General features: G+C 44.2%; 1 protein-coding gene across 3 annotated transcripts in view; it reads right to left on the reverse strand.

Annotated features, from left to right (window-relative positions):
* Window positions 1-17440, reverse strand: part of ALKAL2 (ALK and LTK ligand 2) — a 138203-nt gene that overhangs the window by 40655 nt on the left and 80108 nt on the right. For all 3 annotated transcript variants that reach the window (XM_075341059.1, XM_075341057.1, XM_075341056.1), the window contains one exon: window positions 2090-2162. In XM_075341059.1, the coding sequence (XP_075197174.1) occupies window positions 2098-2162 (65 nt within the window). In that variant the 3' untranslated portion in view covers window positions 2090-2097. The remainder of the gene's footprint in view (window positions 1-2089; window positions 2163-17440) is intronic.

The raw sequence follows: 17440 nt of genomic DNA on the forward strand, positions 1-17440 counted from the left end.
GCACAGGAAACTCCCGCCCGGGGTACTCACTTCATCTCATGCTCTACTCCGTCCTGGCTCTTTACCTTTAAGAGTTGTAAACTCTGTGCCGTTCTGCTAGTCGTCCTGCTCTTTGTACCTTTCTCACTCACCTGACTCTTCCGGCAGTCCTCTGACCTGTCTCTTATAGATCACTCTGTAACAGGTAGGCTTTTTAACCCAAAGAGAAGCATTAGAGTAGGCAGGGACCCAACAATAAGAGGTCGCCTTGCCGTTGGCTGTTGGGCTCACGTAAAATTGGCCATTTTTGTGTGCTAAGTATCTCAATTTTTACATTTTTTCAAAGCAGTAATGTGTGTCTATATTCCCTTATTCATTGTTCCACATATATCTTAGCACTGCAGAGTGCAACTGTCTCCTTTTTGTCACAGTGTAACTCGGTCACGCTCTCTCCTGATATGCTGGATTTTTGTAGCCCTTACCCTGGTCCCCTCTCACTTTGGGGACACCCAAGTCATAGGGCTCTGCTGAGCACTCAGACCAGTTTATCTACAAACTAAGCCCCATCTGACGGTATGAGAGGAAACTGTCACTGTCCCTGCACTTGGCCCTCCCACTATGGGCTAGTCCCAAACTTTAACTCTTTTACCCTGCTCACTGCCTGTTTTTTATCAGAACTCAGCTTCATCACAATACAGTGATAAAACATTAAACAGGCAAACATTATAATGCATCATATCACACAACACACGTCTCTTCAAGGGGGAAGGTGGACAGTATGTCCTCCTTCCATTGATATTAGAACATAGTAATTTGGAAAATAGATGATGGCAGTGATAGCAGGTGTGGACATACTACCCCCTACAGGGGCCCAAGAAATAAGGCGTCCACAGTTACCTACAAGCAATTAAAATTGTGCATTATGATCAACTATTGGATTGCAAAGGGCCCATTTATTGGTCTTACGCAGGGGCCCACATCTGTCTGTGTCCGCTCCTGAGGGAGAGGATCAGCTCAGCATCTGTGTCTTACAAACTCTGGGGATAAGTTGCTGCAGGAGGTTGTTCTGATAAGTAGAACACTACGAGGAGGAGATAGGTGCCAACCTTTTCACTGCCATCATCTGTACTCCAAATGTGGATGTTCTGATATTAATGCAGTTAAAGTCAGGCAAACTGACTTGAGTAAAAGCAGAGGTTTGGAAACAACTTACAGGGTGTAATTTTACAGGAATACAAATAAATCCCCTAATAAAGTGATTGGCAAACTTTCATAATGTTTCAAGCTGGATAAAATTACCAAAAAAATAAAATTTTACTTATTGTTTAAAGAGTTTTTGACTCCTGAATTAGTTCTAAGGAGTCTCACCTGAAGTTGAGTTACAACATTCAAACTATTTAATGGGGTAATGCTATGTATGTAAATAACGTGAATCTGTATCCCTGCAAGTCCAGGTACTAAAATCCTCAGAAAACTGCTCTGAATAACACTGACATGCGCGCATGCACAGAGCAGTATATGGGTTCATAGTCTTTCTACTGAGCATGCTCATGCAGCAGCTCAGTGGTTCTGTATGACAAGCAGTAGAGCTCAGAGCAACGTCTTAAGAAATCAGTGGGTGGCCTCCGGACTTAGACAACCACGTTCTTGAATGATTTGCCATAGAAATATATATATATATATATATATATATATACATATATATATATAAAATATATATGTTATATACACATACATACACATTATATATATATATATATATATATATATATATATATATATATATATATAAAAAGACTTTTCAAGCAAGCTCACCATACTGGATTCTGAGATACTGGAATAAAGTTTGTGGATTTTAAAGATTTCCGTGAATCTGTGACTGTGCTGGATGTGCCAGGCATATTATATATATATATATATATATATATATATATATATCTAAACAGTATATATCATCGGCCATATACTGTCTACATACAGTCCTATACTTTATAAATCCACGGTAATATTACCTACAAGAAATTTGGCTCATAATTCCATACTTTTCTTTTATCATTTTTTTTTTATAAAAGTCACAAGAAAATTATCTGAAACAGTAAAAACTACTTACAATTCCTGTTATCCATCCATACACATAGGACTGACTGCCAATCTTGTAAGAAGCCTTGCACATCTCTTGTAACCTATTGTTAAAATTGAAGACATTGTATTAGTGCTTAAGTGAGTTAGACATAAAGAAACAAACAAAAAAAGAACATCTAGGATAACTTCAGGCACAGCAGACAAAAACTATGAATTTTGCAAACTGCTCCAAAATCTGCTTTGCCCCAGATTTACTCAGGCATCGTTTTTGCACTGTAGAGGAAACAAATGCTGCAAATTCGCGACATACTTCTGATTTATAAATCCTCAGGATGCATTAAAGGGAATCTGTGATGTAATAAACGCAATTATCTGGCAGATATGGGGTTTATCTGTGTCACGTGTTGACTATCGGCATCTTGCCAGGCATAATTGTACCCCAACAAGCACCACCACAAACAGGGTACACCAGGGACATAGTCAATGGTGGGCCTGGTGCTAGGGAGAGGGGACACCTCCTGCACTCACCTGCGGCTGATCCCTGCACTCCCTAATGTCCCTATATGGATTCTTTTAGCCCGTCGCTGATCACGTGCCTAGGCTCTCACTTGCTCTGGCTAGTGAGAAGGTTGACAAGACCACTAGGTCCACCACTAGAATAATGTGACGCCCTGGCCTATCAGGTCGTCACAGGGTATTGTGCAATCTGCCCTTCTGCACAGTATCCGCATCCTCCTTGGTTATGGATCCTGGTCCTTTGGTGTTGCTAAGATCAGAGTCAGTCAAAACCTTAGGAACACTTTACACCATCCCCACCAGACACACCATTGGGGGCCTGAAGGGAATAGGGCCGCCCACTTGGGGGGTTGGTAGGGGAAAGTGAAAAAAGTGAAAAGAGGAGTGTTGTGTTGGAGGTGAAAGAGAGAGGAGGTCAGGAGCAGGGCTCCTTGAGGCTACTAGGTGGCAGATGTTGGTCTGGGCCTGGTAGGAGCTGGAACCCCGGTCGCAGGGGATCATGTCAAGGGGCACGGACTTGCCGAGGAAAGGCAGCCGGTGGCCTTGAGCCATCTACGGGCAGGGGCCAGGGCATGACTGAGTACGCGGACCCTAGGCCGACAAGTAGCTTCAAGTGTAATGGTAATATACCCGACGGGGGTCTTCAAGATTCATCCCTCACCCACTCCAAAATCGGGGTACTAGCGCAACGAGGGGATAGGCCTTTTCCCAAAGTACAGTCCACCAAATCCCAAGCGTGAACCCTGAGAGCAAGCTCACTCCGTTAGCCACATGGGTGAGCGGGACCCGACTAGTTTCACACTTCAGTACAGGGGCCAACCAGTAAAGATAGTGCCAAGGAAAAGGCCACAGGCTAACAAGCAACACCAAGGGCACGGATCCACGTGTGCTCCCCTTTTCAAACTCGAATGTCCGCATGAACCCCCGGGTCCGGAGACCCCTCAAGCCATCGCGGTTCCAGATCCGAGCGGCTCTGTTGCTAACACGGGGGCGGTACAATAATACAACACCAGGAAGGAAGACAAACAGATGGAATTAGACAAAAGGATATAACAGAATTACATGGTTGCGGCCAGAGACCAAGACTGCATACAGCTCCAAACAGCAAAAGCTCCAGGAGCTCCTAGATGCTTCCTCCCTCCAACGTAGAAAGAAAAGAAAGAGATTCTATTTCCAGGGCAGGTGATGGATCATGTGACTATTTAAAGGTGTTTGGAGTGGTCATAAACTGGCTGCATGTGAGGTGAGTTAATTTCGAGCTGCAAGCAGGGAAACTGACATTAACCCTTGATGCATTAACAGAAAATAAATACATTTGATATAAAGAGCCTCACAAATGAATGTGAAGCTCCGATCCCTTTAACTATTTTCAGCTCCATGCAAGTCTCGTTTTCAAAACTCTGTAACATTATTTTGTAAAGTATTTTTTACTGATGCTGTTTGCTGGATGCATGCATATCTGTAACAGTGTTATCTGTTATAGAACCTGACAGCAAGTGTTTGATTACACTGCAGCACCTCCACAGGGGAAATTAAGCATTACATGGTGGTAATTGAAATCATGCACTACATGCTTTATACAAAACTAAATCTTTGTATTATGCAATATTATTTTGCTATGTGCATTGGTTTGTGCATACATAAAAGCCTTGTGTTTGTGTGCCACATTTTTTTACTTTAATACTGCACCCTTTGGTGCTTTGGGGGAGGCAAGGAAGACTTTTTATCACTATGCTATTGAGTCCATGTCCTTTCCGCCCCATAGTCAGGCTTTCAGTATGGCGACCCCATTGCTATTGCGGCATTTGATATTGTACCACATAATAGTCTTCTAGTGAAGCTCCAGAGTAGGGACTAGGGGAAACTATGTGCGCATGGGTAAGGAATTGGCTAAAAGATAGGAAACAAAGAGTAGTCATAAATGGTAGATTCTCTAAATGGGCTAAAGTCAGCAGTAGGGGCCGCAGGGATCTGTGCTAGGACCGATTCTTTTAATCTATTTATTAATTACCTTGTGGATGGGATTCATAGTAAAGTGTCAGTCTTTGCTGATGACACCAAACTATGTAGGATATTAAAAATGGACCTTGATAGTACAATATTACAAAACGATCTGGATAAGATGTCGGAATGGGCAGACACTTGGCAAATGAGATTTAATGTTGATAAATGTGGAGTAATGCACCTAGGACGGAGTAATCCTATAACTGCGTATACATTAAATGGAAATAAACTCGGGACTACAGAACAGGAGAAGGACTTGGGTATTCTCATTACAAATAATCTGAACAGCAGCACTCAATGTCAGGCAGCAGCTGCAAAAGCAAACATATTTTGGGGTGTATAAAAAGAGATATTAGATCCCAGTGATCCCAATGTATTGTTACCCCTCTATAAATCACTTGTAAGGCCACATCCTGAATATGGTATCCAGTTGTGGGCTCCACATTTTAAAAAGGAAATTTAGAAGTTAGAGTCAGTTCAACGGGGGTAACTAGATTATTACAAAGAATGGAGACCTCACATATGGTGAGAGGTTGAAAAAGTTGCATTTGTTTAGCTTAGAAAAACGAAGTCTCAGAGGAGATCTAATTTATATGTATAAATACATGTGTGGTCAATATAAAGGACTGACACATGACTTATTCCTTCCAAAGACAATACTAAGGACCAGGGGGCACTCACTGCGAGAGGAATAAAAGCGATTCCGGCAGCTAAATAGGAAAGGGTTCTTTACAGTTAGAGCAGTCAGACTGTGGAATGCCCTACCACAAGAGGTTGTAATGGCTGATACTATAACAGCTTTTAAAAAAGGGCTGGATGATTTTCTCAGTAAATACAACCTTGTCGGTTATAAATGATTTAGTGACAAAATGTAGAATTGGTGGAGGAAGGTTGAACTAGATGGACCTAGGTCTTTTTTCAACCTATGTAACTATGTAACCTACAAATTAACCCCATAATGTTAAGTAATTGCCTTTTGAGACAAGATAGCTTTCCTTTAAAAGACTACTTCGGTATTTTTTTACTTTACTTTACTTTAAAGGCTGCTTTACACACAGCAACATCGCTAGTGATGTCGCTGCCGATCGCACCCGCCCCTGTCGTTTGTGCATCACGGGCAAATCGCTGCCCGTGGTGCACAATATCGTTAGTCCCCGTCACACATACTTACCTGCCTAGCGACGTCGCTGGGGATGGCAAACTGCCTCTTTTCTCAGGGGGGGGCAGTTTGTGCGGCGTCACAGCGACGTCACACGGCAGGCGACCAATAAAACCGGAGGGGCGGAGAGCAGCCGAAGGAACGACACGCCCACCTTGTTGCCAGAGGGCGCAGGTTCGGTGTTGTTCGTCATGCCTGGGGTGTCACACGTAACGATGTGTGCTGCCTCAGGAACGACGAACAACCTGCGTCCACAACAAACAACGATATTATGAAAATTAACGACGTGTCAACAATCAACGATTAGGTGAGTATTTTTGATCGTTAACACTCGCTTGTAGGTGTTACACGCAACGACGTCGCTAACGAGGCCCGGATGTGCATCACGAATTCCGTGACCCCCAACGACATTTCGTTAGCTATGTCGTTGCGTGTAAATGGGGCTTTAGTATCAGTAATATATGTTCTGTGTGTGTGGCAAAATACAGGTTGCTGTCTTCTGCCATTTCCAGCGCTGCTCCACTTCTCTTCTAGACCATGTGACCGCAGTTGTGAATAACCGGATCACTCCAGTGATTGCTGTGCAGACCAAAAGTCAATTCTTGATGTAAGTCTATGAGACTCAGAACAAAGCTCTTATAATCTTGTAGCACCCCTGAGACCATCAGGGTGCTACAAGGTTCTGCATCCCCACAAGGATGCAGGGCCTACCCCCTTAGAGACCCAGAACCCCAGTGCCAGTAACACCAAAAACCCCTGATAATGCCAGTTTTCCCCAACAATCCCTCATACAATAGTACCCAGCTAGGGTGGGACCAATGGATGGCCGCCTAGAGGTGGAGCTACTCCAGTTACTAGTTGACCAGGTGGGAGGGGCAGACTGTGGAGAGTAGTCGGGAAGACAGGAGACAGAACGTGTGTAACTGTTGAAAGTGTCAGACCGCAGGAGTGTGAAGGTGGAAGTGAAGTGACGTCCTGGCTCGGGTTGATGGTGACCTGGTAACCAGGAGAAGTGGTTGCCGGTGGAGTACAGTGGAGTACTCTCGGAACTACGCACCGTTGGGGTACAGGACCCTAGGACAGGAAAGAGCTTCAAGCCGACCTGTTAACATCTGCACAGCGAGGGGACCATCAAGGATCTTGCTGACCCTAAGGAATCCGAAGACTCAGTAGCACAGGGAGAACCGGGGACAGGACCAGAGACTCCAACCCCACAGGGTTCACGCTACCGCCAGGCGGACAGAAGTGTACAAATCACAGAACGGGAACCCCCAGTTGTTCTATACCACGGGGACCCACTTACCAGAGACAGGTGCAGGGGAAAAGGGACCAGAGAACCAGACTGGCACTGGGACAAAGGGGACCTGGAGGCGAAACCAGCTGGCCTCGGGCAACCAGTTAACATCTGCAGAAAGTGAGTAAACCAGTTGCACTGAACATCTGTGTAGACTACCTTCTTCCGACGCCCACTGCACCATACACCCTCTGGGGCAACTCCCTACTTGCGGAGGGACTACCATACGAGCTGCCACTTACCATCATCCCCAGTAGAGACATTCTTCAGCGGCGGCTCCCTTCACTTAGCCGCTACACCACAAGTGGTATCACAAGTGAACATTATCATATTCTCCCCTATAAGTATCCCCATTACAAAAAGGGCCCAGGGCACGGAACCGAGTTATAGCCACCACCATGACATTCCCAATAGAGACACTGCCCGGAACCGAGTACCCCACATCCCTGGGTGCTACAAACTTATATTAGAAAGTAACGGTTGGCAGTGACTTCTAGGCAGTCAGAGCAGCGCTCACAAGATGAAAACATTAAAACAGGAAACAGTAGAAGACTGTGATCAGTAAGTATTTTACTACACATTTGTAACCTACATTACCTGCTATGGACTGTGATATTTTGGGGCTAGATAAGCCAAATACTTCAACATTTTTAATGAAACCCTAATGTAAAAAATTAAGTTTAGCTCAAAATGCCCTAAAACTTTTTATATCTTTAAAAACAAAAATGAGTAATGTGTAATGTGTAATAAAGGCCTGTTTACACACTGCACAAAACCCCATAAGACCCAACACTTCTACTTGCCACCAAAAAATTAGCACATGTAGAGCTTTCTAAGGCCCCCTTCACACATCAGTGATTCTGGTATGTATGTTTCAGTTTTTACACGTACCAGAATTATGGACATACGCAGACCCATTAAACTTAATGGGTCTACGCACACATCAGTGATTTCTCACTGACGTGTTTCCATGTGGTGCACACGCATGTCCGTGTGTTCCGCATGGAGAGAAGTCCATTTTTCTCCGGCATTACTGATGTCTCATGGACCACACGTACCATAAAAATCAAGTATAATTGAAATAAAAAGCTTTTTATACTCATTCGTCTCCAGCGATGCTGTCTTAAGCCACTGCTGTCTCCTGTTTCCAGGCTGGCTAATTATGCTCATGCATATTCACTGCACAGCTGACCCAGAAGTAACTGCAGAGGGGAGACAGCATCCAGGAGAGTTCAGCACCATGGAGAGCAGCGGCATGGACAGGTGAGTATAAGTGCCTGATCTCCGTGGATTATCATGAATAGCACATGGAGATCACACATGTGTCAAAATCATGGCACACAGAGGGACAAAATGCACCTTTATCACGTCAGTGAATAACGTGTGTTTTTCACTGATGTGTGAAGGGGGCCTAAGGTGTGAGCATGACTTTTTGTGTTATGATTGGCGTACTTTAAATCTGGGTGGTAACTTAACACCTATGCAATAGGCGTCAGATAACATAACAAGCACAAAATAAGACAATAAAGTAATAGTTTTAATAGAGAAAGAAAGAATAACACCTAAGGCTAGGATGCAGTCCGGACTTGTTTCCTGGCATCGTGTACGTATATGCATAACAAGACGCTAACCAATATATAGGACTCTTACGTGATCCATATGACTTTTCTAACGTCTAGATATGAAGATAAGCCTCCATTACTTAGCTAAAACAGGAGCCAACTTCAGGTTAATCGTGTATAAAATTAATAATGAGCCTTAATCTCATCAAACAAACTTCTATTAAATTGTTTGAAAGGTTAAGTACTTTAGTTATGGGAAGTAATGCATTGTTATTTTTCATACTTTGTTGAAACCAATATGTTTTTCTTTCCACGGGGCAAGGTGAGTATGTATTAGATCAGAAGAGGCAGAGTGGTGAGGACTATAATACATGCCGAAGCATTGAGCCTCATTTTGTGCCAACTTTTACTTTTTTCTCGAATTTGGTTAAGCATTCTTATGAACAAATTTAGTAAAATACCACAACATGGTGGCAAAACTCTTGACAGGCTGTAATGCATCCACACGAAGCAGGGAAAGGGGGACGATGATTGAACAAAGAGAGGAGACATTGGAACAAGAAGACCAGAAACGTCCATAGGACTGGACTGCGCCGTCTGTGAGTATAATTGCCCTTTTTTGTGAGTTGCATACAGAATTGGGGACATACATACAACATTCTAGTATGCTGTAAAATAGGGTTTAAAGATGCTTCCCATACTTTATATAGCGAAAACCTTGTGACTGGTTCCAACAACTGAAGTCAGCTGCATTAAAGGTCCGGCAAAACATCACAAAGAAGGTAACACAGTGTTTGGTGACATCGATGGCTTCTAGACCTCAGGCAGCCATTGCTTGTAAAGGATTCTCTTAGAAGTACTAAAAATTAACATTTTATTTATGGTAAAGTAAACTTGTCCAATTACTTTTCAACTGCTGAAATGAGGAGGCTTTGTAGAATGGGCATGAGTTTGAGGAGAATTACCACTTTAGAGATGGTTAAAGATTGTCTGGGACTGTGATGTAATAATTAAGTGAGTATATTGCAAGATCATGCAAGCTACCAGACAAGACGTACTGTAGGGCAAGAGAGTTGATCACGAGAAAGGGTCATGACCAGCACTGTGGATGTGTACTGTACATTGTATAACAGAAAAAAAGACAATGAAGGAAGAGCTGCTGAAGTGTTTGCTAGCAAACTACATCAAGCACATTGTTGTCAGTGTTAGCTCTTTAATGTATTCTAAACATTTGCCTCTGTTCAAGCCTGTTGCCTCTTATTTAAAGACACTAACCATCACACCTCCCAATATATCCCTTACAGATATTTAAATTTGTGGTGTTTCCTGTTCTTGATTCAGTTGTTTATATACTATGTATTAATATAATTTAGTTTACAATCTGATTGGCAGAGTATATTGTCATATCAATGGACTTTTCCTATGGCTGCAAGCAAAATTATGGAAAATATTTGACTAAATTAACCCAGGGATGAGGCTATCATAAAGCATTTCTGAGGCTGAGATTACATAAGTAGTAAGCCGCTCTCAATAGCAGAACTGCTAAACAACTGATCAAGGAAGCACTATATGATAATGATACCCATTTATATTAATTACACTGATAAGCAACAGGGTTTTAAACTTTTGACTTTCAGGTTCTATATTTTACCATCCACTACAGCATGGGTGGGGAACCTTTTTTCTATTGGGGGCCATTTGTAAATTTCTAACAACCTTTGGCGGCCACACAAAATTATCAACTTGAAAATTACCCTGCTATATTTGGTCAAACAATTCATTAACTTACCTCTACTGTGATTCCTGAAGCTGCTTCTCTTTAGTGCGGCTGTGTTGTTAGGTGATATTGATCATGTTGCTTCTCACATCTGCTTTTCCAGGTTTGTCTCGGTCTGGAGTGCAGTCAACTCTTTGTGATAGTAAGATTGGTAAATCATATATATCACAAAGGAGACGCTGGGGACACATACATCACAGGAGGGCCTGGGGGCATATACATCACAGGAGGGCCTGGGGACATATACATCACCAGAGAGGCTGGGGGCATTTACATTACAAGAGGGGCTGAGGGGCATATACTTCAAAGGAGAGGCTGGAGGCATATACATCACAGGAGAGGCTGGGGCATATACATCACAGGAGAGGCTGGGGCATATACATCACAGGAGAGGCTGGGGCATATACATCACAGGAGAGGCTGGAGCATATACATTGCAGAAGGGGCTAGGGGCACATACATCACAGGATAGACTGGTGGACATACATTACAGCATTACAGGAGACGCTGCGTGTATATACATCATAGGAGGGGCTGGGGCATAGACATCGAAGGAGGGGCTGGGGCACAGACATCACTGGGGGCACAAATAGCACTGGAGGGCACTTCCAGCACTGGGAGGTGGCACACACCACTGAGGGGGTCACACAGCAATGAGGGGTGGCACACAGTACTAGGGGGTACACAGCGCTGGGGGGAACTGCACTTGGTGGAGGGCTCACAGTACTGGGGGGAGGAGTCACACAGCACCTGGAAGCATGTGTAAAGCAGGGAGGCAAGTAAAGCTGCCGAACCTCTTCTTCTGTGGCACTAGAGCGCATCTAGCGCCTACCCCGCACCCAAAATAAGTCCTGAGCAAGCTGGCACAGGCCAGCGTAAGGACCTAATGGTATGCACACGCAGCGTTCACTAGTGAATTCTATATGTGCGTCCTCACATCACACATTGGGATTTAAAGGGCTGGTAGCTGGCAAGACCGCAGCTGCTGCACAAGCACTGCAGTCCCCAGGAATGTGCCCGGAGGCGACAGAAAAAGTAATCCTGTAGGCCAGAGGTTTCTCAAACCTGAACTACAGCTTTGAGCGTGAGCCAACCTTCATTTTATAGACAATCATTTTGGCTATCTCATATATAAATTTGACTTGCAACTATTTAGCATATGAAAAGACCAATATTAGAACGGACTTGCTCAAACCTAAAGAATCTTGCAAATAATCAAATTCCTCACCCAAAAAATAAATAAACCTAATTGTGTTTAATAGGAAGTAATACTTTATGCAGGCAAAAAATGATCTACACTATTTAGTAGAGTGTAATTGATTCAGGTTGTATTATATTCCTTTGGGATTTATTCATGGAGTTAATATATACAATCCTGTAGTTTGTACTATGGAGACGATGCTTAAATGTCCGCATAGTGAATGCATAACATCCCATCATTAGGCCCTGTGAGTTAATGCCCAAAATAGAATTCAAATTCCATCTAAAGGAAGGTTTCACATGATGGGAACTTTTGTTTAATAATGAACTTTTATTATTTGTTTATAGTACTACAGAGCTTATTATGTGGAGAATGCAATCAGCATACTAGGCAGTTGGTATAAATTGTCTTAAAGGGGGGCTCCTTTAAACAGCTAGAATATAGGGTGACCATGGACATCTGAGTTTGCACCTATAAAAATCAGCTGAATAATAACTGCAAGACATAATTCACTTTCTTATATCCATATGTTCACTTATGTGAAATCTATCCTTTTAATGTATTTGTACTACAGACCCCTCCTTCTTAATTGCCAAACATGTACTTCTCATTATTGACCATGTAATATGATCATTTTGGTCAAGTCTACTATTTTTCCAAATACAAAATGGCTACAGCTGCACACTAAATGCCATCAATGTATAAGGGAACTCTGGTACTGCATTACTGCTATATGAAAAAATAAGATTTTTAGTTTATGAATTGGCCAATGCATGTAAGCCCGGAAACCAACGGCAAGGTAAATCTCAATATTCCGGGTACTTAACCAAAATTCCACTATCTAGGTTAAAAACATCCTTGTCTGGGCAGCTAGAATATAAAATCTAACTTGAAATGCCACTATCTGGACTAACCTCCATGTCTGGGCAGCTAGGACTCCTGGTATAAGGATTATGAACACAGCCTGGTTTATAGGGCGGACTGCTCAGTCAGAAAGAAACTCACTAGGTACCCGGAATATTGAGATTTACCTTGCTGTTGGTTCCGGGCTTACATGCATTGGCCAATTCATAAACTAAAAATCTCATTTTTTCATATAGCAGTAATGCAGTACCAGAGTTCCCTTATACATTGATGGCATTTAGTGTGCAGCTGTAGCCATTTTGTATTTGCTATGTTTTTTCAGCTGGCACCTATACACACTTGTAGGATCTGCGGGTTACTATTTTTCCAAGCCTACTGACTCAAAGTATACCTCCCTCTTCACTCCCTTCTCAGATCGCCTCTTTACACTTGTATCATTGCTGAAGTAAAGGGCTTTATTTTATTATCTGGCTAATTCCGTCCACATAACTCACAAGCATTCATAATTTCCTGTCATTCTATCTATCTATCTATCTATCTATCTATCTATCTCTATTTTGATCTGTTCCTGCAGTGTGAAGATGCTATATGTCTGCCCAGGATCTTAATCATTCTCTTCCTGCTGCATGACAACATCTTATTGCTGGAGCCAAAAAGTGTTTTTATTTACTGTTTTATTTGTTAATAAATATTGAGTATTATTGATAGTGATGAGTGGACCTGTGGATATTTTGGCTAGTTATGAAAAATAGAGGAGATCCGATCATTTAAAAAAATGGCGTAGGGTCCCCCCCATTTTTGTCAACCAACCATGGTAATGCTGACAGGTGGGGGATGGTAGTATCAGGGTGGGAAGAGCCATGGATATTGGCCCCTCCCAGCCTAAAAATACTAGCCTGCAGCCACCCCTGAGGTGGCACATCCATAAGATGCACCAATTCTGGCACTTTACCCAGCTCATTCAGATTCCCCTGGTATGGTAACAATCGGGGTAATATATGGGGTTAATAACAGCTGTGATTTGTCAAAAATCACAGCTGTCATCAAGCCCGAGATTACTAATGGGGAGAGGTCTATGAGACATTCCCATGTAAGACAAAGAAAATAAATACACAGAAAAATACTTTATTTGAAATAACAAACACACACACATAATCCACACAACGTTCCACGATGATCCCAGCCCTGCTACATCCAGAGTCTGTGGTGATGGAAAATGTGAAAACTCACAGAGACTCTGACAGCAGCTGGGAGCCCTCGGCTGTGATAAGCAGTGATGTCACTTAGTTCACCAGAGTTCATAGCCCAGGGCTTCCCTGCTGCAGTCAATGAACTCAGTTGAACCAGTTGCCGGACTGCCTGATGTGGTGGCACAGCTGTCCGGCAATCCAGCAGAAGTTCACTCTGCTGCATTGCTGGACTGCTTTGCCGCCATATCCCACAATATGGCAATCTGGCAGTCGGTTCAACTACGTTTACTGATGGCAGCAGGGGAGGCTCCAAGTGTGAACTCTGATGACTTGACTGCCGGACTGTCGGAATGCAGGACACAGTGACACAGCAGTCTGGCAATCCAGCAGTCACGTCAACGGATTTCACATAGCTGCCTTCAGTGCACTCAGTTGAACCCACTGCCGGATTTCTGGACTGTCAGATTGCGGGACACGGCCACACAGCAGTCCGGCAATCCATCAGCGAGTTGAACTTTCAATGACGGCAATGGAGAGCCGCCAGTGTGACCTCTGGTGACCTGACTGCTAGATTGTCGGATTGCTGTTGCGAAGTCTCTCACATTCCGACAATGCGACAGTCAGTTCAATGGAGTTCAAATAGGGGCTATTCGCTTTCCTCAGTGAACTCTTCTGAACCCACTGCTGGATTTCTGGACTGTCGGATTGCAAGACACGGCCACACAGTAGTCCATTAGCGGGTTAAACTTCCATTGAGGGTATCAGGGAGAAGCCAGTGTGACCTCCAGTGACCTGACTGCCAGATTGTCAGACTCCTGTGGCACCGTGTCCCACAATCCAGCAATTTGGCAGCGGGTTCACTGGCGAAACCTGGCTGTGACCTCTGGTGAATTCACTGACGTCACTGCTTATCACAGCCTGGGGCTCCCTGCTGCCGGCGTCAAAGTGTCCCAAACTACAGTGAGTGGTCGTGTTTTTCATCATTGCAGCTTCTGGATGTAGCAGCACCGGGATCATCGTGGGATGTCGTGTGGATTACATCAGACTTGCAAGGGTGTTTTTGGGGTTAATAAATGTGTGAGAGTGTGGGTTTTATTTCTAATAAAGGATTTTTCTGTGTCTTTATTTCCTTTGACTTACAGGGTTAGTAATGGGGGAGGGGGGGTCTCATAGACCCCTCTCCATTAATAACCTAGGGCTTGATAGCTGCTATGATTCTTGACTAATTACAGCTGTCATGAACCCCATATATTACTCTGATTGTCCCCGCACCAGGGCAATCAGCATGAGCCAGGTAAAGAGCTAGAATTGGTGCATCTTATGGATGCGCCACTTCAGGGGCAGCTGTGGGCTAGTATTTTTAGGCTGAGAGGAATCAATAACCATGGCCCTTCCCACCCTGATAAAACCTGTCCCCAGTTGTGAGCTTTACCGTGGATGGTTATGAAAAATGTGGGGGACCCTACATCGTTTTTTTAAATTATGGGATCCCCTGTATTTTTGATAACCAGCCACAGTAAAGAAGACCGCTGGGGGTTGCAGCCTGTAGCTGCTGCTTTACCCACGCTGGTTTTCAAACATAGAGCATGAACCCAAATCATTTCTTTTTCATAGTGGTGCATCGGCCAATGACAGCCATGCCACTACTTGACATGGCTGTGTTGGGGCCAGAAGTGCCAAACTTGAAAAGCTTGCTGATTGGCTGCTCTGAAGCTTTTCAGCAAGCTTTATTTAGATGCCAAAACCGAACAGTAACCTGATATATAACAAAAAGTCCGTGTTCAGGGTTTAGCACCAGACACAAGATATTTGGTATGAACCCCGAACTTTACAGTTCAGGATTAGTGATGAGCGAGTACTAAAAAGCTCGGGTGCTCGAGGCTCGGGCCGAGCATCCCAAGATACTCGTGTACTCGGCCCGAGCAACGAGCCCAATGTTATCCTATGGGAGACCCGAGTATTTTTGTGAAATGACCCCCCGGCAGCATGTAGAAACCCTAAAAATGTCACAAAAGTCTCAGAAGAGTGCTCAAATGACATGGCAACAGCATGGGGAAGACCCCTTGAAGCATTTATCACTCAAAAGTCACAGCTGTGAACAATTTTGTCCGCGTTTTACGCCATTTTTACGGACTCACCAGAAAACCTTGCAAAATGATTCCAAAATGATTTTTCATGGCGGAAATGTTAAGGGCACATACCCAATAGTGAGATAGAGCTGGTGTATGTTACTTTTTGAGATTAATACATGAAAGATTTTACATAAACATTGTGTGGCACTCCGATGTCCAAAACGCACGTTTTGTGCTTTTTACAAGCGATGTCGGTCATTTTTTTTTTCATTCTATCTCCCGTCGGTCGGTCTCGCTCTGTCGGTCTCTCTCTGTCTTGTCTGTCCCCCTCTCACAGTCTGTCGGTCATTCTCCCCCCTCTCTCTTACTCACCGTTCGCCGATCACTGCTGCGGCACTGCACGGCATTCACACTGCTCCTGCGGCTTTTCTTCTTTTGAAAAAGCCGGCCGCTCATTAATCAATCTCGTATTCTCTGCTTTCCTGCTTTTCGGCGCTTATGATTGGTTGCAGTGAGACACGCCCCCACTCTGAGTGACAGGTGTCACACTGCACCCAATCACAGCAGCCGGTGTGTGTGTGTATACTGTGCAGTGAAATAAATAATTAAATAATTAAAAAAAACGGCGTGCGGTCCCCCCCAATTTTAATACCAGCCAGATAAAGCCATACGGCTGAAGGCTGGTATTCTCAGGATGGGGAGCGCCACGTTATGGGGAGCCCCCCACCCTAACAATATCAGTCAACAGCCGCCCAGAATTGCCGCATACATTATATGCGACAGTTCTGGGGCTGTACCCGGCTCTTCCCGATTTACCCTGGTGCGTTGGCAAATCGGGGTAATAAGGAGTTATTGGCAGCCCATAGCTGCCAATAAGTCCTAGATTAATCATGTCAGGCGTCTATGAGACACCCTCCATGATTAATCTGTAAATTACAGTTAAAAAACACACACACACGAAAAATCCTTTATTAGAAATAAAAAACAATAACAAAGTCCCTCATTACCAATTTATTAACCCCGACAAACCCTCCATGTCCGGTGTAATCCACGGTCCTCCAGCGTCGCGTCCAGCTCTGCTGCATGGAAGTGACAGGAGCTGCAGAATACACCGCCGCTCCGGTCACCTCCACGCAGCTAATGAGGTGAGTATAGCGATCAGCTGAGCTGTCACTGAGGTTACCTGGATGCAGCGGTGGCCGCGGGTAACCTCAGTGACAGCAGCTGATCGCGCTACTCACTGCCGCTCCGGTCAGCTCCATGCACCAACTGAGGTGAGAAGCGCGATCAGCTGCTGTCACTGAGGTTAATCGCGGCCACCGCTGGATCCAGCGGTGGCCGGGAGTTACCTGACTGACAGCAGCTGATCGCGCTTCTCACCTCAGTTGCTGTGTGAAGCTGACCGGAGCGGCAGTGAGTAGCGTGATCAGCTGCTGTCACTGAGGTTACCCGCGGCCACCGCTGGATCCAGGTAACCTCAGTGACAGCTCAGCTGATCGCTATACTCACCTCATTAGCTGCGTGGAGGTGACCGGAGCAGCGGTGTATTCTGCAGCTCCTGTCACTTCCATGCAGCAGAGCTGGACGCGACGCTGGAGGACCGTGGATTACACCGGACATGGAGGGTTTTGTTGTGGGTAATAAATTGGTGATGAGGGACTTTGTTATTGTTTTTTATTTCTAATAAAGGATTTTTCGGGTGTGTGTGTGTTTATTTACTGTAATTTACAGATTAATCAT

Source organism: Anomaloglossus baeobatrachus, chromosome 3 (assembly GCF_048569485.1).
Source record: "Anomaloglossus baeobatrachus isolate aAnoBae1 chromosome 3, aAnoBae1.hap1, whole genome shotgun sequence".
Taxonomy (NCBI): domain Eukaryota; kingdom Metazoa; phylum Chordata; class Amphibia; order Anura; family Aromobatidae; genus Anomaloglossus; species Anomaloglossus baeobatrachus.